Source organism: Labeo rohita, chromosome 24, assembly GCF_022985175.1.
Source record: "Labeo rohita strain BAU-BD-2019 chromosome 24, IGBB_LRoh.1.0, whole genome shotgun sequence".
In the NCBI taxonomy this organism is placed as follows: Eukaryota; Metazoa; Chordata; class Actinopteri; order Cypriniformes; family Cyprinidae; genus Labeo; species Labeo rohita.
Genome location: NC_066892.1, coordinates 10,442,281 through 10,464,281, shown reverse-complemented (window position 1 = coordinate 10,464,281; position 22,001 = coordinate 10,442,281). Strand labels below are relative to the sequence as shown.

The following is a 22,001-nucleotide window of genomic DNA, read 5'->3' as shown; positions in this document are numbered from 1 at the left end:
AAGTTTTGTTGGGCACGTCCACTATAAAAAGTAAATTTACCAAATGGATTGTTTTACAGTTCATGCTTATGTTCTCCAGCATGCGTTTTATTAAGGATCAGTGATTTAAAAAAAAAATCAGATTTTTTTTTAATGTGTTTGTATTAGTTTTTGGTTTGAGCATATTTTAGTAAACATTTTCTTGCAGTCAGAATGTCTCATAGCTGTCGTCTGCTTTGCGGGTTTTTAATGAGCTGCATCGGCTGGACTGGTATTATAATAGCGACCTCAACAAACGACTGGGTCGTGACCTGTAAGTACGGCATGCACACCTGCAGGAAGATGGATGAGCTGGAGACCAAGGGTTTGTGGACTGAGTGCGTCATCTCCACTGCTCTCTATCACTGCATCTCACTCAACCAGATCCTTGATATACCAGGTGAGAACCTTATATATATATATATATATATATATATATATATATATATATATATATATATATACTACCGTTCAAAAGTTTGGGGTCAGTAAGACTTGTAATAGTCTTTAAAGAAGTCTCTTATGCTCATCAAGGCTGCATTTATTTGATTAAAAATATAGAAAAAAACAGTAATATTGCAAAATGTTTTTACAATATAAAATAATGTTTTTTATTTTAACATACTTTAAAATAGAATTTATTCCTGTGATGAAAAGCTGAATTTTTATCAGCTGTTACTCCAGTCCTAAGTGTCACATGATCCTTCAGAAATCATTCTAATATGCGGATTTATTATTAGAATGATCAATGTTGGATAATATCAACAGTTGTGTTGCCAAATATTTTTTGGAACCTGTGATTTTTTTTTTTCAGGATTCTTTCATGAATAACAAGTTTAAAAAGTACAGTGTTTATTCAAAATATAAATATTTTATAACAATGTAAATTATTTATTATTAACTTTTAATAAACTTTTAATTATTAACTTAATACATCCTTGGTGAATAAAAGTATTAATTTCTTAAAAAAAAAAAAAAAGAAACAATAAAAATGTACTGACCCCGAACTTTTGAACGGTAGTTTATATATATATGAAAATCATTATTTTGTTTGTATGCATCATTTGTCCTTTTCATTCATGTTAATTTTTTTTTTTTTAATGTAATTTTATTTTTGTATTAGTCACATTTCAGTGCATCTTCTGTTAAACTACAGAATATTATTTGAGGTTTTTTTTTTTTTTACGTTTTGCATTTCTAAAACGTAGTGTAAACTTTAATGTGTGTGTGTATATGCAGTTTTTTTTCAATAAAATATTTATATGCATTTATTGTTCTGTGTTCAGCTTACATCCAGACGTCTCGGGCTCTGATGGTGTCCGCCTCTCTGCTCGGTTTGCCCGCTCTGGCGCTCGTACTGCTGGCGATGCCGTGCGTAAAACTGAGCCAAGAGACCGAAGACACCAAACACAGACGCGCAGTACTGGGAGGACTTCTCATACTGTTCATATGTGAGTTACTGCTGTGTTGTTGATGTAAAATATGTTAGGGTCAGCTTCAGAAAAGAGCGGCATTTACATCAGCAATATGGAACTATAAATGGTTATTTAACGCTGTCATTCATTCGCCCAAATTCTTTGTTCTAGAGTTAACACTGTGCTGTTTGCTCTTTTCAGTGAATAAAAGTTTAAACATCATGTACCTGAAGTCATAGGATAACGTTTTTTGACACAACTTTTCCTTTAAGGGACAATATTTGCCCCTTGGAACATATTTTAGGGGGCATTTTTTACATTCGTGAGGGCAGTTTTTATTTCACCTTATTATTATAATCACCATACTATGTTCTTTAAAGGAGAAGTCCACTTCCAAAACAAAGATTCACATATAATGTACTCACCCCCTTGTCATCCAAGATGTTCATGTCTTTCTTTCTTCAGTCGTAAAGAAATTATGTTTCTTGAGGAAAACATTTTTGCATTTTTCTCCATATAATGGACTGATATGGGGCCCCGATTTTGAACTTTCAAAATGCAGCTTCAAACGATCCCAAATGCGGTTGTAAACGATCCCAGCTGAGGAAGAAGGGTCTTATGTAGCTAAACATTTGGTTATTTTCATAAAAATAATACAATTTGTATGCTTTTTAATATCAAACACACGTCTTGTCTTACTCTGCTGAACTCTGCTGTTTTTTTTCTGGTTTATGACAGTTAGGGTATGTCGAAAAACTCCCATCTCATGTTCTCCCTCAACTTCAAAATCATCCTATGTCGCTGTTTTACCTTTTTTTGTTAAGGGTGTTTGATCTTCTTTGCATGTTTACTTTGCTGTGTTGGTACTTCTGCAGCAATGTAGGATGATTTTGAAATGATTTTTGAAGTTGAGGGAGAAAATATGATTGGAGTTTTTCGACATACCCTAACTGTCTTGAACCGGAATACACAGAGTTCAGGCAAAGCAAGACAAGACGAGCGTTTGAGATTAAGAGGTATTTAAATTATATTTTTTAAAATGAAAATAACCATTTGTTTCACTAGATAAGACCCTTCTTCCTCAGCTGGGATCGTTTACAACCGCATTTGGGATCGTTTGAAGCCGCATTTAAACTGCATTTTGGAAGTTCAAATCGGGGCACCATATCAGTCTATTATAAGGAGAAAAATCCTGAAATGTTTGCCTCTAAAAACAATTTCTTTGCGACTGAAGAAAGAAAGACACAAACATCTTGGATGACAAGGGGGTGAGTACATTATTTGTAAATTTTGGTTCTGGAAGTGGACTTCTCCTTTATCAACCTCTGAATCTAAGCACCTCTGATTGGCCAGTGCATTCCTAAATTCAACAGGAATACGTTTGATTGGTTATAAGGCTCGGCGCTGCACAAAACAGCGCATAAAAGCATTCTAATACAGTGTGAGGGAATCTAAATGTAATTCCGCGAAATGACACTTTTCATTCATTTTCACATTTCATTGTAATCACGACAGCCGTAATACATTGTTTAATTGTGCTGGGGCATTTTCTGCCTCTCTGCCCTCCTTAATTTTCGAGTCCGAAAGTTATAGTTTAGTTAGTTATGGTTATATAGTTATATAGTTATAATTTCACATCCAGTGGGATAGAGCCAATATGTGATCCTGAGAGCTGGCCTGATTTGTGAACAAATAATTTATGAACTGGATCAGTCATTTCATTGAAAAATCTGACACACAAGGCACCATTTCCTGCAAAGGACTTCCTTGTATTACTCATGAATCTAAAATGTGTCCCTGGACCACAAAAGAGAGTCATAGAGTAGCACGGGTATAGGTCAAAAATCATTAGGATATTAAGTAAAGATCATGTTCCATAAAGATTTTCTACCGTGAATATATAAAAACTTAAATTTTAATTAGTAATATGCATTGCTAAGAACTTCATTTGGACAACTTTAAAGGTGATTTTATCAACTTTAGATTTTCAAACAGTTGTATCTCAGCCAAATATTGGCCTATCCTAACAAACCATACATCAATGGAAAGCTTATTTATTCATTCAGTGTAACAAAAAATGACCTTTATGACCCTGGTTTTGTGGTTCAGCGTCACAAATAAAGTAATCTGTTAAATTGTTTTAAAAAAATTAGCAGTTCTAAGCAAAATGCTAGATGTTGTCCTCTGGATGCCCATATCCTCTCTAAAGTCAAGCTTTCAACATACAGAGCTGAAAATGTCCTTGACTGAAGTAACTGTAAAGCATCCAGAGATTTCCTACATCCTGTTAGAGTGGGAAGAGCCAGTCATGGTCATCTGTCCGACTCATTTTTACAGGTGGCACGTTAACAGTTTGGCTGGTTTGCAATTTTGTAAACAACACAAATACAACACAGTCATAAGGTGTGGTCACAGTTACCATTGTTCATTAAATTTTCATGGGCGAAAATGCATTTATTTAAATGGGAATCGACAAGTTCTGGAATTTTTTGTGTGAGGACAAAACATTTCCATCCACAAATTTCGCATATGTGACCCTGGACTACAAAACCAGTCATAATTTTTTGAAATTGAGATTTATACATCATAAATAAGCTTTCCATTGATGTATGGTTCGTTAGGATAGGAGGACGATATTTGGCAGAGATACAACTATTTAAAAATCTGAAATCTAAGGGTGCAAAAAATCAAAATATTGAGAAAATCGCCTTTAAAGTTGTCCAAATGAAGTTCTTAGCAATGCATATTACTAATCAAAAATTAAGCTTTGATATATTTATGGCAGGACATTTACAAAATAACTTAATGGAACATGATCTTTACTTTTCATAAAAGAAAAATTTATAATTTCAACCCATACAACGCATTGTTGGCTATTGCTACAAATATACCTGTGCTACTTACGACTGGTTTTATGGTCCAGGGTCACATATTCATATACAAATTTGCCTTGCTTTGCCACTGTTGACTTTTTTACTACTGTGTAAGTCACTTTGCTATTCTCCATGATTATAGTGCTACATTACAGTGGCCTTCCTCTTGTTTTCAGCTCTGTGTGGGATGGTGTCGACCGTGTGGTTCCCCATCGGAGTTGTTCACGAGGACGGCCTGATGTCGTTCGGATTCTCCTTGTATGCTGGCTGGGTCGGTTCAGCCCTTTGTTTTTTTGGCAGCTCGGTGATGATTTGTTGCTCGAGGAGCGACGACCCAAGTCAAAATCCTGAAAACCGCTACTACTACTCAAAACACAGCGGAGTTACCAATTCCAACCCCCCTATAAACAGCCATGCCAAAAGCGCACATGTGTGAGAGCGAAGACGCGCTGGATAAGACCGCAGGCTCCTTACCTCAAGATTCAAACACACACCAATGAAATATGTGAAGAATTTGTTTTCTACTGCCATGGTTTGACTGCAAACATGTGAAGATTTGGCGGGAACAGAATTCGGTGGAAACTGTTCTTTTTTTTGGCTAAAACTCGCAGACGTTTGAACATTTAAGGCTTTGTTTGAACAGACGTTGAAATGAATCCAAAGGGAAACTGTTCTGTCTTCCCTGGGCATGTTTTTAAATCAACTTTTGTGAGTCAAAGTATTTACATAGTATTCATTTTGCTCCTATATTTTGTTTTTCCAGCGACTTGTGTAGAAGTTGTGCATATAAGCTTATTAGCTCATGCCAACATTTAGGAAAGCATGTACACCCAGACAGACAGATAGACAGACGAACAGGAAACCTGTGTGGTTAAATGACCAGATGCCATCTGCTCTGTTTTCCTGATCTCCTCACAGCATCCTGCACACAGCATCCTAGGAAATCAGCATTTGCAATTTGAGAAAAAATATCTGTAAGAGGAAAACCGGTCATTTTTCTGGTCTCATATGGCTGCTGATTGATTTACTGTGGTAATGCATTAGACATAATACTTATATTATACCGTCCACTATGTTACACAAATGTAATGTGTCTGAATGAAAATATAATTCGCAAAATATTTAAAGGGACAGTTCACCCAAAAATGAAAATTACCCCATGACACCATCCTAGGTGTATATGACTCGTCTTTTAGACGAATACAAATGTAGTTATATTAAAAAATGTTGTCTCTTCCAAGCTTTATAATGGTAGTGAATGGCTGTTGAGATTCTGAAGTCCAATAAAGTGCCTCTAAGTTTTAAATATGGATCTTTTCCCACACAAATGTATCGATTCACTTCAGAAGGCCTTTATAAACCTCCCAGAGCAGTGTGGAGTCCTTTTTATGATGGATGGACACACTTTTTTGGACTTCAAAATTTCAACACCCATTCACTTCCATTATAAAGCTTGGAAGAGCCAGGTAATTTTTTAATATAACTCTGATTGTATTCGTCTTAAAGAAAAAAGTCATATACACCTAGGATGGCTTGAGGGTGAGAAAACCATAGGGTAATTTTCATTTTTGGGTGAACTATCCCTTTAAAAAACATTTTTGTTATAGCTGATGACACAAAAAAGACACAATTTGTGCTTGTAAAATATATTAATTTTAATATTTCGTTTTAAATATATTTGTATATTCTTTTCAAACATGTAACTCTTGATCTCTGTGTATATGAATGTGTTCTGAATCTGAATGATTTTACGCACATAGCTGTAGGGAAGAAATGTCAATATCCCTGTGCAAACCTAAACAAGGGTGAAACCACAAGAGTAAGACATTTCTACAAACCAACGGAGAAGGAATTTGATATCAATGTCGCAAAATATTTTGAGAACTATTAAGCTTTCACAGGGAGCCAATCATAATATTTCCCCTTGAAATTCAAGGGAGAAGCTTGAGATTTTAGATTAAACACAGCTGTGGAGATGATGTAAGGTGAAAAGTCCACTCAATGCATCTTCAGAGGGTTTCTGCTCATGTAACGGCAACTTGCATCGGTTTTTACTTCAAAGAGGCATCCTGAGTTTTTACATGGAGTAGACAAGGGCTTTTAGCATCTAAATAATGGAGAACGAGTACTAACACTGAAACAGCAGCTCACATCAGAAAAAATACTAATTCTGTTTAATATCTAAGCATATATTTCATTTTGTTAAGGAGGTTTTTTTTTAAAGGCACTTATGAAGCCTCAGTAAAAAACTGGTCTAAACATCCCTCTAGATAATTGCTTATCTGTCACAAGGTGCAAATGCATTTAACAAGTACCTGTTCAAGAAAAAATATATTAAGTTTTCTAAGAAATACACTCAAAAATGTTTTCATAAATAGTGAGATGTGATTAACAACATCAACCCAAGAAAATCCATCAGTGACTGATTTTGTTAAGTAGAATGTGTTCCTGGATTAACGTTGGTTCCTGTCAAACAAGCGCAGTACTAACCTTAACCATTAACTATCAACCCAGTTTTCTAAGGTCTTAATTAATTGATTTTTAAATTTAAAATTAAATTTACTTTAAAGACAGCATGAAATTGCAGTTCAGGTTTTACTGTTTTATTTTAATGTGTTTTTATTTATTCAGACATTTTTATTTTTAATTATTTTAATCTCAGATTTATAGAATGTGTTGGTAGGTTAACTAACGGACTAAAAGTTTTTTTTTTTTTTTAATTTACAATTACAATGGATATTTACTACTAAAGTACAAATCTATATAATTTTTTGCAGTGGTGTTACTATTCTTACATTTTTTTGTCAACAATATGTTTTCATTAGACAAACTTTAGGTTGGCTTGAGAAAGACTAGCCTGAAAAGAACAAAAAAAAACAGTTGTAAAGTATAGACATAGATAGACATAATGAATGAACGAACGATAGAACAAACCAACAAATGATAGAACAAAACAAATGACAGATAGAACGAAAGAATGATAGAACAAACAAACGACAGAACAAACGAACAATTACACGAACAAATGATAGAACCATCCATAGAACAAACGAACCATAGATGTTAGAATGAACGAACGAACGATAGATAGAACAAACAAATGATAGAACAAACGAACGAACGGTAGCTAGAACAAACAAATGATAGAACAAACAAACGATAGAACAAACGAACAAATGACAGATAGAACGAAAGAATGATAGAACAAACAAACAAACGACAGAACAAACGAACAATTACACGAACAAATGATAGAACGATGATAGAACAAACGAACGATAGATGATAGAATGAACGAACAAACGAACGATAGATAGAACAAACAAATGATAGAACAAACGAACGACAGAACGAACAAACGATTGAACAAACGAATGATAAATAGAACAATCAATAGAACAAATGAACGATAGATGATAGAATGAACGAACGAACGAACGACAGATAGAACAAACAATAGAACGATAGACAGAATGAACGATAGATAGACAGGCAGACAGACAGATTACAGATTATTAGATAGAGAGATAGATAAAAACAGTAAATGACAGATAGATAGAGATATAGATAGAGAGATAGATAAACAGATAAATGACAGATAGATAGATAGATAGATAGACAGAGATAGAGAGATAGATAAAAAACAGATAAATGACAGATATATAGATAGACTGAATGAATGAATGATAGACAGAACAAACGAACGACATAGCGAACAACAGAACGGATGAATGATAGAGCAATCGATAGAACAAACGAACGACAGATAGATGATAGAATGAATGAACGATAGGTATAACAAACGATAGAACAAATGAACGATAGAACATCGATAGAATAAAGGATAGATAGACAGATTATTAGATGATAGATAGATAGATAGATAGATAGATAGATAGATAGATAGATAGATAGATAGATAAAAAACAGATAAACGACAGATAGACTGAACAACTAAACGAACAAACAAATGATAAAACAATAGAACATTAGATGGATAGATAGATAGATAGAATGAACAAAGGATACATAGATCAAACAAACAACAGAACGAACGAATGATAGACAGAACGATCAATAGAATGAACGATAGATAGATAGATAGATAGATGATAAATAGATGTTGATAGCGTGTTTTAGCATACTGTTAGCATGATCCGCATGTTGCTAATATGTTGTTAGCATTATTAGTATGTTGTTAGCATGTTGCTAGCATGTTTTTAGTACTATTATATCAAGCATGTATAGTATCTATTATGTTTAGAATCTGTTATGTTTCTAGCATGATTAGCATGTTGATAACATGTTGCTAACTTGTTTCTAGCATGATTAGCATACTGCTAGCATGATTAGAATTATATTTTTGTCAACAACATGTTTTATTTAAAATAGCTTAATGTATTGTCATGATGCACATTTTCCTTTTGGTAATAAAAAGCCCTTTTTAAAATAAATTTTTTACATTTTCATCAGTAATTGTATTGATCCAGGAACATATTCTGCTTGCCAAAATCACGGTCACTCAAATCTGGCCTCTCCTCTGATAACAGTGTAGTGTATATTGCTCACTCAGGCGAATACTCGTCATTGACCAGCTCCTCAAAGCCTTTATTGGTCCTGCCTTTGCTTCTGTAATTGTGACTGTTGGACGGACTCTGTTCATCATAGTGTTTCTGGTACTGATAGCCGCGCTCCTCAGCCGCCCAGCCCTGGTACTGTCCCTCCTCTTCGTCCTCCTGAGGAGGGAGATCTTCATCGACATTGAAGCTGTCGTCCACCTCCGTGTCGTACCTCTGGTAGGAGCTGGCGTGAGCCGCTTGCTCTCTAGCGCTGAGTTCCAGCGAGCTGTTCCACATCCCGTAGCTGAAATAGATCAGCACACCTGTAGGACAAATGGGGTCGGTTAAGGCAGATTCACACTATAATCACTCCATTCAATTATATGAAAAATGTTCAGAAAGTTTAGTAACATTTTTCAGCTAATGAACTGTGGAAACACTGACAGAAAATCAGAAAGAGCTTGAGCATGTAATGGGGCAGATAACAAAACTACAGCATGCAATTAACAGAATGTCGGTGTAGATGCTAGTTATCGCTACAGCTATCACTCTTGGTGTGAACACACTTTTACAGATAATTGGGAAAATAGTGAGTAGAGCTGCATAATAAAAAAGGCTTTAAAATGCGTTAAAAAACAGTATTGCTGTCTAGGATGGCACAATTCAAACAGAATTTTTATATATGGCTAATATATATATATATATATATTATTACTATTATGATGATGATGATGAACATCTATTTATAATGAAATGTTACAATAGTAAAATTTATTTTTTTGTTTTCATTTAGATAATAAATAATATATTTAAATAACATTAAATAATATATGTAAAATAGTAAATATATTTTATTTCATATTGAAATACACAATAATACAGTATGTAAAGATAATATTACTAATATTATTTTTATATAATATTAATAATAATATATAATATTATATATATAATATAATATATAATATTAATAATAATAAATATAATGATTAATGAAATGATTTAATGAAATAAATATAAATTCATTTAAAGTGAAATATTACAAGAATATTTCTTTGTTTTTATTTGGATTATATATAATTTTGAATAATTGTAATGTTTCACTGCAAACAAAATATGATTTTTTATTTTAAAAAATATTAAAATGTTTTTTTTTAAATTAGTAACAATAATAATAATTATTATTATTAATCATTATTATTTGTTATAATTATTATTATTAAATCACAAAATATTATTTAATATTTTATTTAAATGTCATAATAAAATAGGAAATACTACAATAGTAAAATTTCTTATTTTGTTTTTATTTAGATAATAAATAATGTATTTAAATAACAATAATATATGCAAATAAAGTAAATGACAAAATATATTTTATTTTATATTGAAATATTACAATAGTAACATTTCTAATTTTGTTTTTATTTAGATAATAAATAATATAATTAAATAACATTACATTTTAATTCAAATAAAAGAGAAATACTACTTTGTAATTTTTCACAAATGTTTTATTTAAAAAATATTAAATTACATTTTATTAAGTTTTTGATTTAGTAACAATAATAATAATAATAATTATTATTATCATTATTAATTGTTAGAATTATTACTAAATCACAAAATATTATTTATATTTATTTAAATATTATATAATGTTACATAATAAAAAAATACAATTTCTTAGTTTTTATTTCAATAATAATATATTTAAATAACATTAAATAATATATGTAAATAATACAGTGAATAATACAATATATAAATAATGTATGCAAATACATATAATATGTTAGTTTAAAGTTAAATATTACAATAGTGTTGTTTTTATTGCTTTTATTTGGATTATAATACTTTTAAGTAATATATTTATAATTCAAATTAAAAAAGAAATATTGTAATGCTGAACATTTTTTATTTAAATTAAATTATGTTTTTTATTTAGTTTTTGATTTAGTAATAATAATAATATTATTATTGTTATTACTAAATCACAAAATATTGTCATATTATTGAATATTTTATTTAAATATTTATAATCCAAAAGAAAAAAGAAAATACTACTATTGTAATATTTTTTATTGTAAAATAAAAAACAGTATGAGGAAAAAAATAATGTAATTTCGCAATTACGTTAAAATTACAATACTACAATACAAGCCCTAATATGGAGCGTATATACGAGAATATCTGGCTTACCCAGTGAGCACCACACCACAAAGCGCACCCATGTGATGCTGGAGAGTTTGAGCATGAGGTAAATATTCACTAGCATGGCAGCGGTGGGCACAAAGGGCACACAGGGCGCCATGTAGGGCAGCTTTTTAGGATTCTCAGGTTGCCGGAGAATAATAATAACCAAAGTAACCATGAGGACAATCACAGTCATTATAAAAGGTAATATCGCCCAGCGAGCTCCTCCAGAGACCCGGTCGAAACCATAGATGACAAGCGTCCAGAGAAAGAAGGTCAAGACGAAGAAAAGGAGGACGCAGGAAGTAACAGTGCGTCCTGTTGCAGGAGTGGGTTTATCGCCCAAGTTCGGCAGGCCCAAACGCATCCGTATAGTGTAATAATGAGACCCTAACATGCGTTTCAAGAGACTGTTGGAGTCGTCCATCTCAATGCCGTTTTCTCCAACGCCGTAGCCTGAACTATCCGACTGGTAGCCTCCAGAGTCCGACTTTTCAATTAGCGTCTCGTCGTCTCCTTTTGAGGGAAGGTTCTTGGCCCCACAGGGGTTGTCGGCGTACTCTTCTCCATCAGGTGAGTTCATGTCCTTCTCACTAGCTGCCATCATTTCCTCCTTCTTCTTACGTTCCTCTTCTTCCTCTTCTGTGAGGAAACTGGTGAAGCCGTCTCTGTCGGGCTGATATCGTAGGAGGAGAACACACACTGACACCAGAGTGTAGGCCAGTAGTGTGCCGATGGACATCATCTCGATCAGGTCCCTTAGACTTATCAGAAGAGCCAACAGAGCGGCCAGAGATCCTGATACAGCACAGGCCACCATAGGGGTCTCTGTGTGCGGACTCACAAACGACAGGATCCTGGTGTATATGCAAACAAACCAGAGTTATCATAGGTTACTAAAACCATAAAAATATTTTTGCTACTTGAAATAAAATAAATGTTAACTGAAACTTAAAAAAGAAATTAAATATTTCATTTCAGCTACTGCCAAGACAATATTTTTTATCTTTAGTTTCAAAAACTAACTAAATAAAAAGTAATAAAACTAAACAAACTAAAACTAATAAATAAAAATTCTTAAAAACTATGGAGACATATTTAAAAAAACACAAATATACAACAAATTACTAAAATTGTAACAGAAAAAAAAACAATTGCACTTTTTCTGATTAAAATAGTGAGTGCAATTTGAAATTTAAAAATCCATATATTGCACAATTTGGCTAAATGTTTTGTTAAAAACTACATACACAAATTAAAAAAAAACTGAGAAGAACACATAACAACATACAACAAAATTACTAAAAAAATAATAAAAAAACATAAATGTTGTTTTTGTATATATAAAATGTGATTTTAAAAATATATGATCGATGTATTTGTACATAATTTGGCCAATTTATTTTGTAATTAAAAAAACTATTTAAATAAATAATAATAATAATAATAATAATAATAATAATAATAATAATACAAAATGACTACAATTGTTTTTTCAAAAAACAGTTTAAAAAAATATACAATTTAAAAATGTAATTAAAAAAATTCCAGGTTTGCTGAGCTTCTTTGTAGGGCTTCACAATTTGGCCAAAATTTTGTGATTCATTTTGTGAAACTACATACACAAATTAAAAAATTAAAAAAAAAAAAAAAAACTGACAAAACTGATAAAAACATACAACAAAATTACAAAAACTATAACTAAAACCATAATTGTGATTTTTCTGATAAAATCTGATTTAAAAAAAATATAGGATTGATGTATTTGTTTGTAGCATTCTATAATTTGGCCAAAATGTTATGTTAAAAAAACTATATAATAAAAAAACAACATAATAATAATAAAAAAAAATATATAATAATAATAATAATAATAATAATAAAAATTACAAAAACATACAACAAAACTTTAACTTTTTTTGGTTTTACAATTTTAAATGTTATTTTTAAAAATCCAGGGTTGCTGTGCTTACATGCTTTTTTAAAATCTGATTAAAAAAATCTAGGATTGATGTACTTGTTTGTAGGGCTCTATAATTGGCCAAAATTTTATGTTAAAAAACTATACAGATATAAAAAAAAATAATAATAATAATAATAAAAAAAGATAAAACTATATACACACAAAAAAAAACTAACAAAAAAATGTATTTGATTTTTGGGGGAAAAACATTTTACAATTTAAAATTGTAAACAACAAAATTAGTAAAACCCAAACTTTTTTTTTTTTTTGGACTGGGGGAGAAATGCTTTTGCAATTTTAAATGTTATTTTAAAAAATCCAGGGTTGCTGTGCTTCTTTTTAGGGGTGTACAATTGTGACTAAAACACAAATTAAAAAAAAAAAAGGATAAAACTGACAAACACATACATGCTTTTTCTGATAAAATCTGATTGATGTACTTGTTTGTAAGGCTCTATAATTGGCCAAAATGTTATGTAAAAAAACTATATACATATAATAAAAAAAAAAAATAATAATAAAAATGATAAAACTATATACACAAAAAAAACCTAATAAAAATTTTTATTTGATTTTTGGGGAGAAAAATATTTTACTATTCAAAACGTAATCAAAAATATATATTTTTCAATTTGAAATGTAATTTTAAAAATTCCAGGTTAGCTGTGCTTCTTTTTGTACAGCTGCACAATTAGGCTCTAAATTTTGAAAAAAGTTTTAAAGTTTAAAAAAAAAAACTATATGCACAAAAAAATCTGATAAAATGGACAAAAACATTTGACAAAATTGCTAAAACTTTAATTATAATGTTTTTTTCATTTTAATTTTAAGGATGCATTTATATAGTGCTAAAATAACTTGGGATGAAATGCTTGCAAAAGCATGCATAGCATGAAAAAAAGCAAAGTATATACACATATACCTAAAAAGCAGACCATCTCCAGCCATGGCATAGATGACTCTGGGCATAGGGAACAGAGATCCCAGCAGGCTGACAGTGAGTCCTGCGACAGCGCCCACAGCTACAATATACTTCCCTGCCAGGAAGCCGTGAACGGCAAACATCTCCATAAGAGGTGCATCTCCATCAATCAGGTTAAATGGCACCAACAGTGTCAGAATCACACTCACCTAAGACATACGAACAGGTAAAACGCATATTATGTGGCAGTTTGTCACACCAATTTACAATACAAGGCATGAAATGTCCTTTAGGACACAATCTCGTTTCTGATTTTGAGGTGTGGCCATGAACGGATGCTGTAGGATGATTCATCCAATTCCACTGCACAATAAGAAAACTCAAGACGCATTTAATCTGTCTCAGGAGAGAAAAGCAAATCGCTTTCAAATTAATTTTTGAAAAAGGATGAGCAGCGGTCTTCAGCTCTAGGGATCAGAATAGGGCTTAAATAAATTACAGGCCAACTCTGAAGTGCTTGAATGATTCATTGAATAGTTTGAATGTGCTTTTATTGCAGTGCCTGTCCTTTAATTATTTAATATTTATTTTAAATGTCAGTTAGGTTACAAAGTTTAGAGCCCAAGTTTATTACATAGACATCTTTTAGGCTAGTACAGTTTTTTAAACTTTCTGAACAATAAATATGATGAGAATATACAAAATAAAAGCCTCTATATGTTTTCATATTTTCATATTATACAGATCCATTTATAATAGGTGAGAAAAACAGTAATCATGATATTATAAATATATGATATATAGAATATATATTGTTGCAAAAAACACATCTTAAAACTAAATATTTGGCTTAAATAATGTAGCTTTTTATTGTCATTGTACTAAATCTAGCACAAATGATTAAAATATCTCGTAAATATTTATTTTGTATTAAATTGGCACTGTACGGCATCTTACTTTCTACCTGAAGATGTATTAATTTATTTATTTGTACTTGTATTTTGAATTGAGGAAATTATGAATATTTAAATTGTTACAGAGAATACTGTCTGACAACCTTCAGTGAACAAGATGAATGCAACAATGAGAAGACACTTCACAAAAAAATGCTAATGCTATGCTATTTATTTACTATTGAAAGGGGTGTTAGCAGCATAAAATAATCATGATTATTCTCACATCTCAAGAAAGCAGATTTATGATAAAAATAATATCATATACTGTAAACTTGTTTTAAATTATTATGTTTTGCCTCTTTGTCGCCATCTCTGTTTGAAATGTGCAATTGCAGTTAATAGCCGAATTATTTTCTTAAAGGAGAAGTCCACTTCCAAAAATTTGCAGATAATTTACTCACTTGTCATCCAAGATGTTCATGTCTTTCATTCTTCAGTCATAAAGAAATTATGTTTTTTTGAGGAAAACATTGCAGGATTTCTCTCCATATAATGGACTTCTATGGTGTCCACGAGTTTGAACTTCCAAAATGCAGTTTAAATGCAGCTTCAAAGGGCTCTAAATGATCCCAGCCAAGGAAGAAGGGTGTTATCTAGCAAAACGATTGGTAATTTTCTCAAAATAATTACAATTTATATACTTTTTAACCTCAAATGCTCATCCTGTCTAGCTCTGCTTGAACTTGTGTTTGTGTTTTCTAGTTCACCCAGAGCTTGACAAGACAAGCATTTGAAGTTGAAAAGTATATAAATCTTTTTTTTTTTAAATAACTGAGTTTTGCTAGATAAGACCCTTTTTCTTTGGCTGGGATTGTTTAGAGCCCTTTGAAGCTGTATTTAAACTACGTTTTGGAAGTTCAAACTCGTGGACACCATAGAACTCCATTATATGGAGAACATTCCTGGAATGTTTTCCTCAAAAAACATAATTTCTTTACGACTAAAGAAAGAAAGACATGAACATCTTGGATGACAAGGGGGTGAGTGAATTATCTGTACATTTTTGTTCTAGAAGTGAACTTCTCCTTTAACACAATTAACTAATATTCTCTTAAAGGGGTCATCGGATGCCCATTTTCCACAAGTTGATATGATTCTTTAGGGTCTTAATGAAAAGTCTATAATATACTTTGGTTAAAAATTCTCAATGGTAGTGTAAAACAACACCCTTTTACCTTGCCAAAATCAGCTCTGCAAAAATCATCCTGTTCTGGTCGAGGCTGCTTTAAATGTTAATGAGTTCTGCTCGCCCCGCCCCTCTCTTCTCTCTGTGGAGTGATGAGCCTGTTTACTTTAGCTGCGTTTAGCCACTAAACTTGCTAACTAGCACATTATTGGGAAAAGCGATCGCAAAGATTCATAAAAACCCCTTAAACTCACTTCTGCTGTAAGTGAAGCTGGATCACGAATGATTTGCGTGAACATAGACAGATTTATGTAGATCAGGAGGCGCATTCCCTTCACAAACAAACTTAATCAACTCCATCTTGAGCAGCTCAGATGTCAGGAGTAAATGACAAGCACTATGTTCATTATTAAATCCAGCAACACAACACCTCAATCCCTCAATTCTTGTCTAAAGGCGGGCGTACACGGTGCGATTTTTGAGGTCGTACGAGCTCGCGTGCGATTTTTTTGGTTATCGGAGGAAATCGTCTCTTCTCGTATGGTCGGGGCTCCTATGGTGTGTGAGAAATTACGAGACGAGCCTTACGAGCACTTCCCGACCTCACGATCATTTTTAAACATGTCAAAAAACTTCGGGAGCTGTCGGATTGAAAGCGTGACGTGTGTGCTGTTGAACGAGCCGATTTGTTGAGCAAACTGGAAATGACCAATCAGAAGATAAGAAAAGAAAACCACAGAAGAAGAAAAATGAACACGGCAGCGCCACGGAGAATTTGGACTGTCGAGAAAGAGGACAAACTCGCTGAACTCTGGCAAGAACAGCGAGCGCTGTATGATATATCGAGCAGCATTTATCATGACAGGGTCGTCCGAGATGTTGTTCTCTGCCCTTCAGCCAAACTCTTTGCCATGACCTTCGTTTTCTTTTCTTTTTTGTTTTTTCGCAAGCCATTGCTGGCACAAAGAAAAGGATCTCTTCCTCGGAGTCCATGTTTTTGGCGCGGAACTTCGTGAATGTGATTGCCTCGGAAATCGGCAGGTTTTAAAATCGTGCCGTGTACCACTGCGTCCGTAAACAAAGTCACTCGTGACGTGTGCGTGGCCATACGGTCTTCCGACTGTCTGAATTCGCACCGTGTACGGCCGCCCTAACTTACATCCCTGCTCCAGCATCAAAACATGGAGGTTGGACTGTTACAACTGATCTGAGGTAAGACGCTCATGTCAATCAACTATCGTGGGAGTGGCCTCTGTGGGTGTGACGCCACAACGACAGGCATCTGAGAATGGGTTGATTTGAAAAAGGGAATATTATTTTTACAGATTAATTAAAAACCACTGCATGGATTTTTACTATTACAGGGTAGATTTGTACATACACTGCCAACACACATTAATGTTCAAACAACATGTAAACGTGAACTTAGCATCCGATGACCCCTTTAAGTTCACAGTTCGATATTCGGGTATGACAGGAATCACTATACTCACAGAGACGTACGCCGTGAGACAGGTGATGAGAGAGGCTGTTATGGCATATGGAATGGAAGTGTCAGGACTCTTGGCCTCTTCTCCTGTGGTGGCGATAATATCAAAGCCAATGAAGGCATAGAAGCAGGTTGCAGCTCCTTGCATGACCTATAGAGTGCACAATAATTGATCTCTGTTATAGTAGAATGCTCATTTTGCTAAACATCACATTCAGTAAAGACAAATAAAGATAATTCTTACCCCTGACCAGCCATAGGGCAGAAACCTCCCATCCTCCCAGTTGGCTCCAGAAACGAAAAACAGCCCGGCGAGCACCATAAACACCCATACGACTAAGTTAACAACATTCAGCACATTATTGAAGCCCACAGAGTTTTTTACTCCTAAACCCACAATCACCGTCACCACCACAGCGATCAGCAGAGCCAGCAGGTCTGGATAAGATTCCTCTCCTTTACCTAGAATGAGACAAACAAATGAACTGTGTGAGGAACATCAACCCCACATAGATTTATTTAGTATCTGATTACTGTGAAAGACTCTCACCCAGGCCATTCAGCGTTCCAAGATGGTTGATCATGTAGCGGCTGATGGTGTGATTGGCTAAAGAGTCAAACATGCTGCTTAGTGCACTGGCCCCTGCCGCCGTGCCAATTAGATACTCCAAAATGAGATTCCAACCAATGAAAAAGGCCACAAATTCTCCCACTGTAACATAACTGTATGTGTAGGCGGAGCCTGTAGTTTTAGGCACTCTCACTCCAAACTCAGCATAGCAGACGCCTGTGTGAAAATCACTGACATTAGCTCTTTGACAAATTCATAATAGAGAAACACACTTCAATATTAATATCAATATCTGAAATTTTATTTGGATGTGGGCTTGGTCTGGATTTGGGTCTCAGCTTATTGTCTCTATGCATTTTCATTTTCTGATTATTAAGGAAATGCAATTAGTAGTTTACCATGTTTTACTGACTATGTAAAGTTATTTAGAATTACATGTAGAAATGATAATCATTATTGATATTAATAATACAATAATAATAAATTTACTAATTTTCTATTTATATATAGTTGTTTGTTTTCTTTTTCTGTTTATTAGGAAAAATAAAATTGGCTGTTAAAAATTATTTATAATTATTATTTAATGTAGAAATTTTAATTTTAAATAATAATAATAATATAATAATAAATGTACTCATATATATATATATATATATATATATATATATATTATTATTATTATTATTATTATTATTATTATTAGGAAATTATTATAATTATAGTTATTATTATTATTATCATTATTATTATTAATTGATAATTAAAGCTTACCATGTTTAAAGTTCTACTGGCAATCTAAAATTATTTATAAATATAACTGAATGTAGAAATTATACAAAAATATATTAATAAAAACATAATAATAAACCATGTTTAAAGTTTTACTGGCAATCTAAAATGATTTACAATTAATGTAGAAATTATAATAATAATTAATAATAATATAATAAATGTACTTATGTTGTGTTTATATATAGTCTTATGTTTTATTTTTCTGTTTATTAGGAAAAAGTAAATTAAACCGTAAAAGTTTTACTGGCAATCTAAAATTATTTATAATTATAATTTAATGTAGAAATGATAAAAAGATATTAATAATAATATAATAATACATTTACCAATTTTATATTTATATATAGTTTTATTTTCATTTTCTGTATATTATAAAAAGTAATTGATAGTTAAAGCTTACCATGTTTGAAGTTTTTTACTGGCAATCCAAAATTATATATAATTATAATTTAATGGAGGAATTATAATCATAATTAATAATTAATAACAATAATATAATAATAAATTTACTCATGTTATATTTATATATAGTCCTATGTTTTCTTTATCTGTTTATTAGGAGAAAGTAACTGATAGTTATGCTTATTAGTTTTTAAATGTATATATAGTCTTATATTTTTATTTTCTGTTTATTGGGGGAATTGATATTTAAATTTAACCATATTTAAAGTTTTATTGTCAATTTAGAAATAATATATAATATAATATAATATAATATAATATAATATAATATAATATAATATAGTAACAAGAATAATATGTTTTTATTTATATGTCACCTTATGTTTTTATTTGGTAAATGTATACTATTATAGTAGCAAGCTGTTGTTTTTTATATATATATATTTTTTTTTTTTATTGGAAACAAGGGGAAATTTTGATTGTTGGGTGTTAGGAATTCAATAATAAATTCAGCATTTTATTATTTTTATTTTGCATTATTTTTATTGGATTTCATTACTTTCATTTCAATTCATTCAGATGAACAGTCTGGTTCTTGGACTGACAGATTTCCGTCTTGTGGTCCTTGGTCTACAACTAGGTCAAGTCTTGGTCTGGTCGACTTACTATGGTTGAAAATATTTTGTCAAATCACAACTGCTCAAGCTAAGCTGAGAGACCCCATAAGGCATAGATTACTGCTGCGTTTTTGTGAACTTCAGATTTAAATTTGAAGAATCTGATCTAAATAAAGCAAAGAAACCCTCAGCACAGCTGGCCATGATTACAGACAGGTGGTGTTATCTCACAGCCTTCAAGGCACATGAAAAAAATACACATACAATAATAATAAAATGAGCAATTGTGAACTTGTCTGGAAAGATGAGAGGCCTATTTACACTAGATCACCAGCAGTGATTTTAGGTGTAAATGCAAACTGTTCATAAAATCATAAAGTCTCACCTGACAGAATGGATGCCACCGCTGCAATGATGAAGGACAAGATCACTCCAGGTCCAGCCATTTCCTTAGCCACAAGCCCGGCGACCACATACATCCCAGTGCCCACGCAGCTGCCCACCCCAAGGGACACCAGATCCACCGTAGTGAGCACACGGGCGAGCCTGGTGCCATGCAGGTCATCTGAGCCCTCCTGCATGGAGTCCACAGGTTTGGTGCGGAGGATTCGCGAGTGGAGTCCATACCAGGACGACTCCCACTCGATTCTCCTGGGGTCCAGTTTAGCAAAGACAGCGCTCATCCTCCAACACAGGAAGACTGGGATAAAACAGGGGTGAGGTTTGTCCTCTCTTACGTGTTCCAGGTGTTTCCTCCGAACTTGTCTTGTATGAGTGTCTCCTGCTTTATTCTTTGCTCCCTCCCCTCTCTCTGTCTCTCTCTCACACACACACACACACACACACACTGTCTCAGAGAGGATCCATGAGCTGATCAATCCACATAGTGCTCTGTAGTAATCCTACAAAAAGAGGGAAGTATGTAAATCACATATCATCCACAGATAATGAAAAATAATCAACTCAGACAAAACATCAGGTTGGGTTTAATAGTGCAGAGCAACATGTTACAATAGTGGGACAATAGAAAGTGTCCCTTCATTCACTTGAAATGTTGCTATGGTGGCACGTCTCATTAAACTTGCAGATTAGCATATGGAGAGCATCAGATATCCAGTGGACATTGATATACTAATAGAGAGAATAATGTCGTGAGAATGTCATATTTCAGCCTGGTGAAACTGAGGTCTGTAAGCAGAACAACACTGGTGCTTTATAATATAAACATTGATAGTTTACTGTTGTTGGAACAGACAAGCATAGAAATAGTGCAAACAATAGTTTAAAATGTATATACAGTATATAGTCTTACTATAGAAATAGAATGTATTATATTACTAACTAGATTAATACTATATATAGATTAATATAATAAATTCTTGCTCAAATAAAACAATATAATTATTGCATTATATATATATATATATATATATATATATATTTATATTTTCTGACTTCATGTTAATTTAAGTCAAAGTTTTAGTAATTTTGTTGTCTTTTTGTCATTTTTATTTGCTTTTGTTCTTTTAAAATATGCCAAAATGTGTATATCATTTTATTTATTTTATTTCATTTTTAGTTTCAGTTATTGTAGTGCTTCAATGTAATCTAAATGAAAATGGGAAATGTTGCCCTGGAAAATAGCTAAAATAAAATATGGTGTTTGATATTTTATTTTGATTCAGTTAACATTTATTTTATTTCAAATATTATTTATTTATTTGTCTGTTTTAGTTTTTGTGTTTAACACCAGTTTTCCAGGCATAAAGCATAGTTGTTGTATTATTTATTATATATGTTAAAAAAATTACAAAATTTACATGGAGCTTCAGACATCTTCCTGTTTTGACATTTATGCCAAAAACATATTTTAGCATAAAATGTATATTCACTATAGAAATTATGACAATTGTTTGCATTCAATAGTATTTTAGTATCACTAGTTTTTGCTAATATTTTGAATTAAATTTTATTTTTATATTTTCTGCCTTTGTGTTGATTTTAGTCAAAGTTTAGGTAATTTTGTTATGAGTTTTTGGCATTTTTATTAGTTTTTGTTCTTTTAAAATTTGCCAAAATATTTAATTAATTTTTATTTTAGT

The 22,001-nt window shown here is 32.2% G+C and overlaps 2 protein-coding genes across 2 annotated transcripts; one reads left to right on the top strand and one right to left on the bottom strand.

Annotated features, from left to right (window-relative positions):
- Positions 1-79: 79 nt before the first annotated feature.
- cldn11b (claudin 11b) lies at positions 80-7,241 on the top strand. The gene is made up of 3 exons (XM_051098893.1): positions 80-418; positions 1,305-1,469; positions 4,483-7,241. The coding sequence occupies exons 1-3, from the start codon at positions 193-195 to the stop codon at positions 4,740-4,742; spliced, it is 651 nt and encodes a 216-aa protein (XP_050954850.1). The 5' UTR covers positions 80-192; the 3' UTR covers positions 4,743-7,241.
- Positions 7,242-8,468: 1,227 nt separating this feature from the next.
- Positions 8,469-20,685, bottom strand: slc7a14b (solute carrier family 7 member 14b). The gene is made up of 7 exons (XM_051098887.1): positions 20,285-20,685; positions 18,068-18,304; positions 17,762-17,979; positions 17,522-17,668; positions 13,947-14,155; positions 11,068-11,918; positions 8,469-9,188 (listed from the first exon to the last, which is right to left on the bottom strand). Exons 1-7 carry the CDS (start codon positions 20,580-20,582, stop codon positions 8,872-8,874), a joined length of 2,277 nt encoding a protein of 758 aa, XP_050954844.1. The 5' UTR covers positions 20,583-20,685; the 3' UTR covers positions 8,469-8,871.
- Between the last annotated feature and the right edge of the window lie 1,316 nt (positions 20,686-22,001).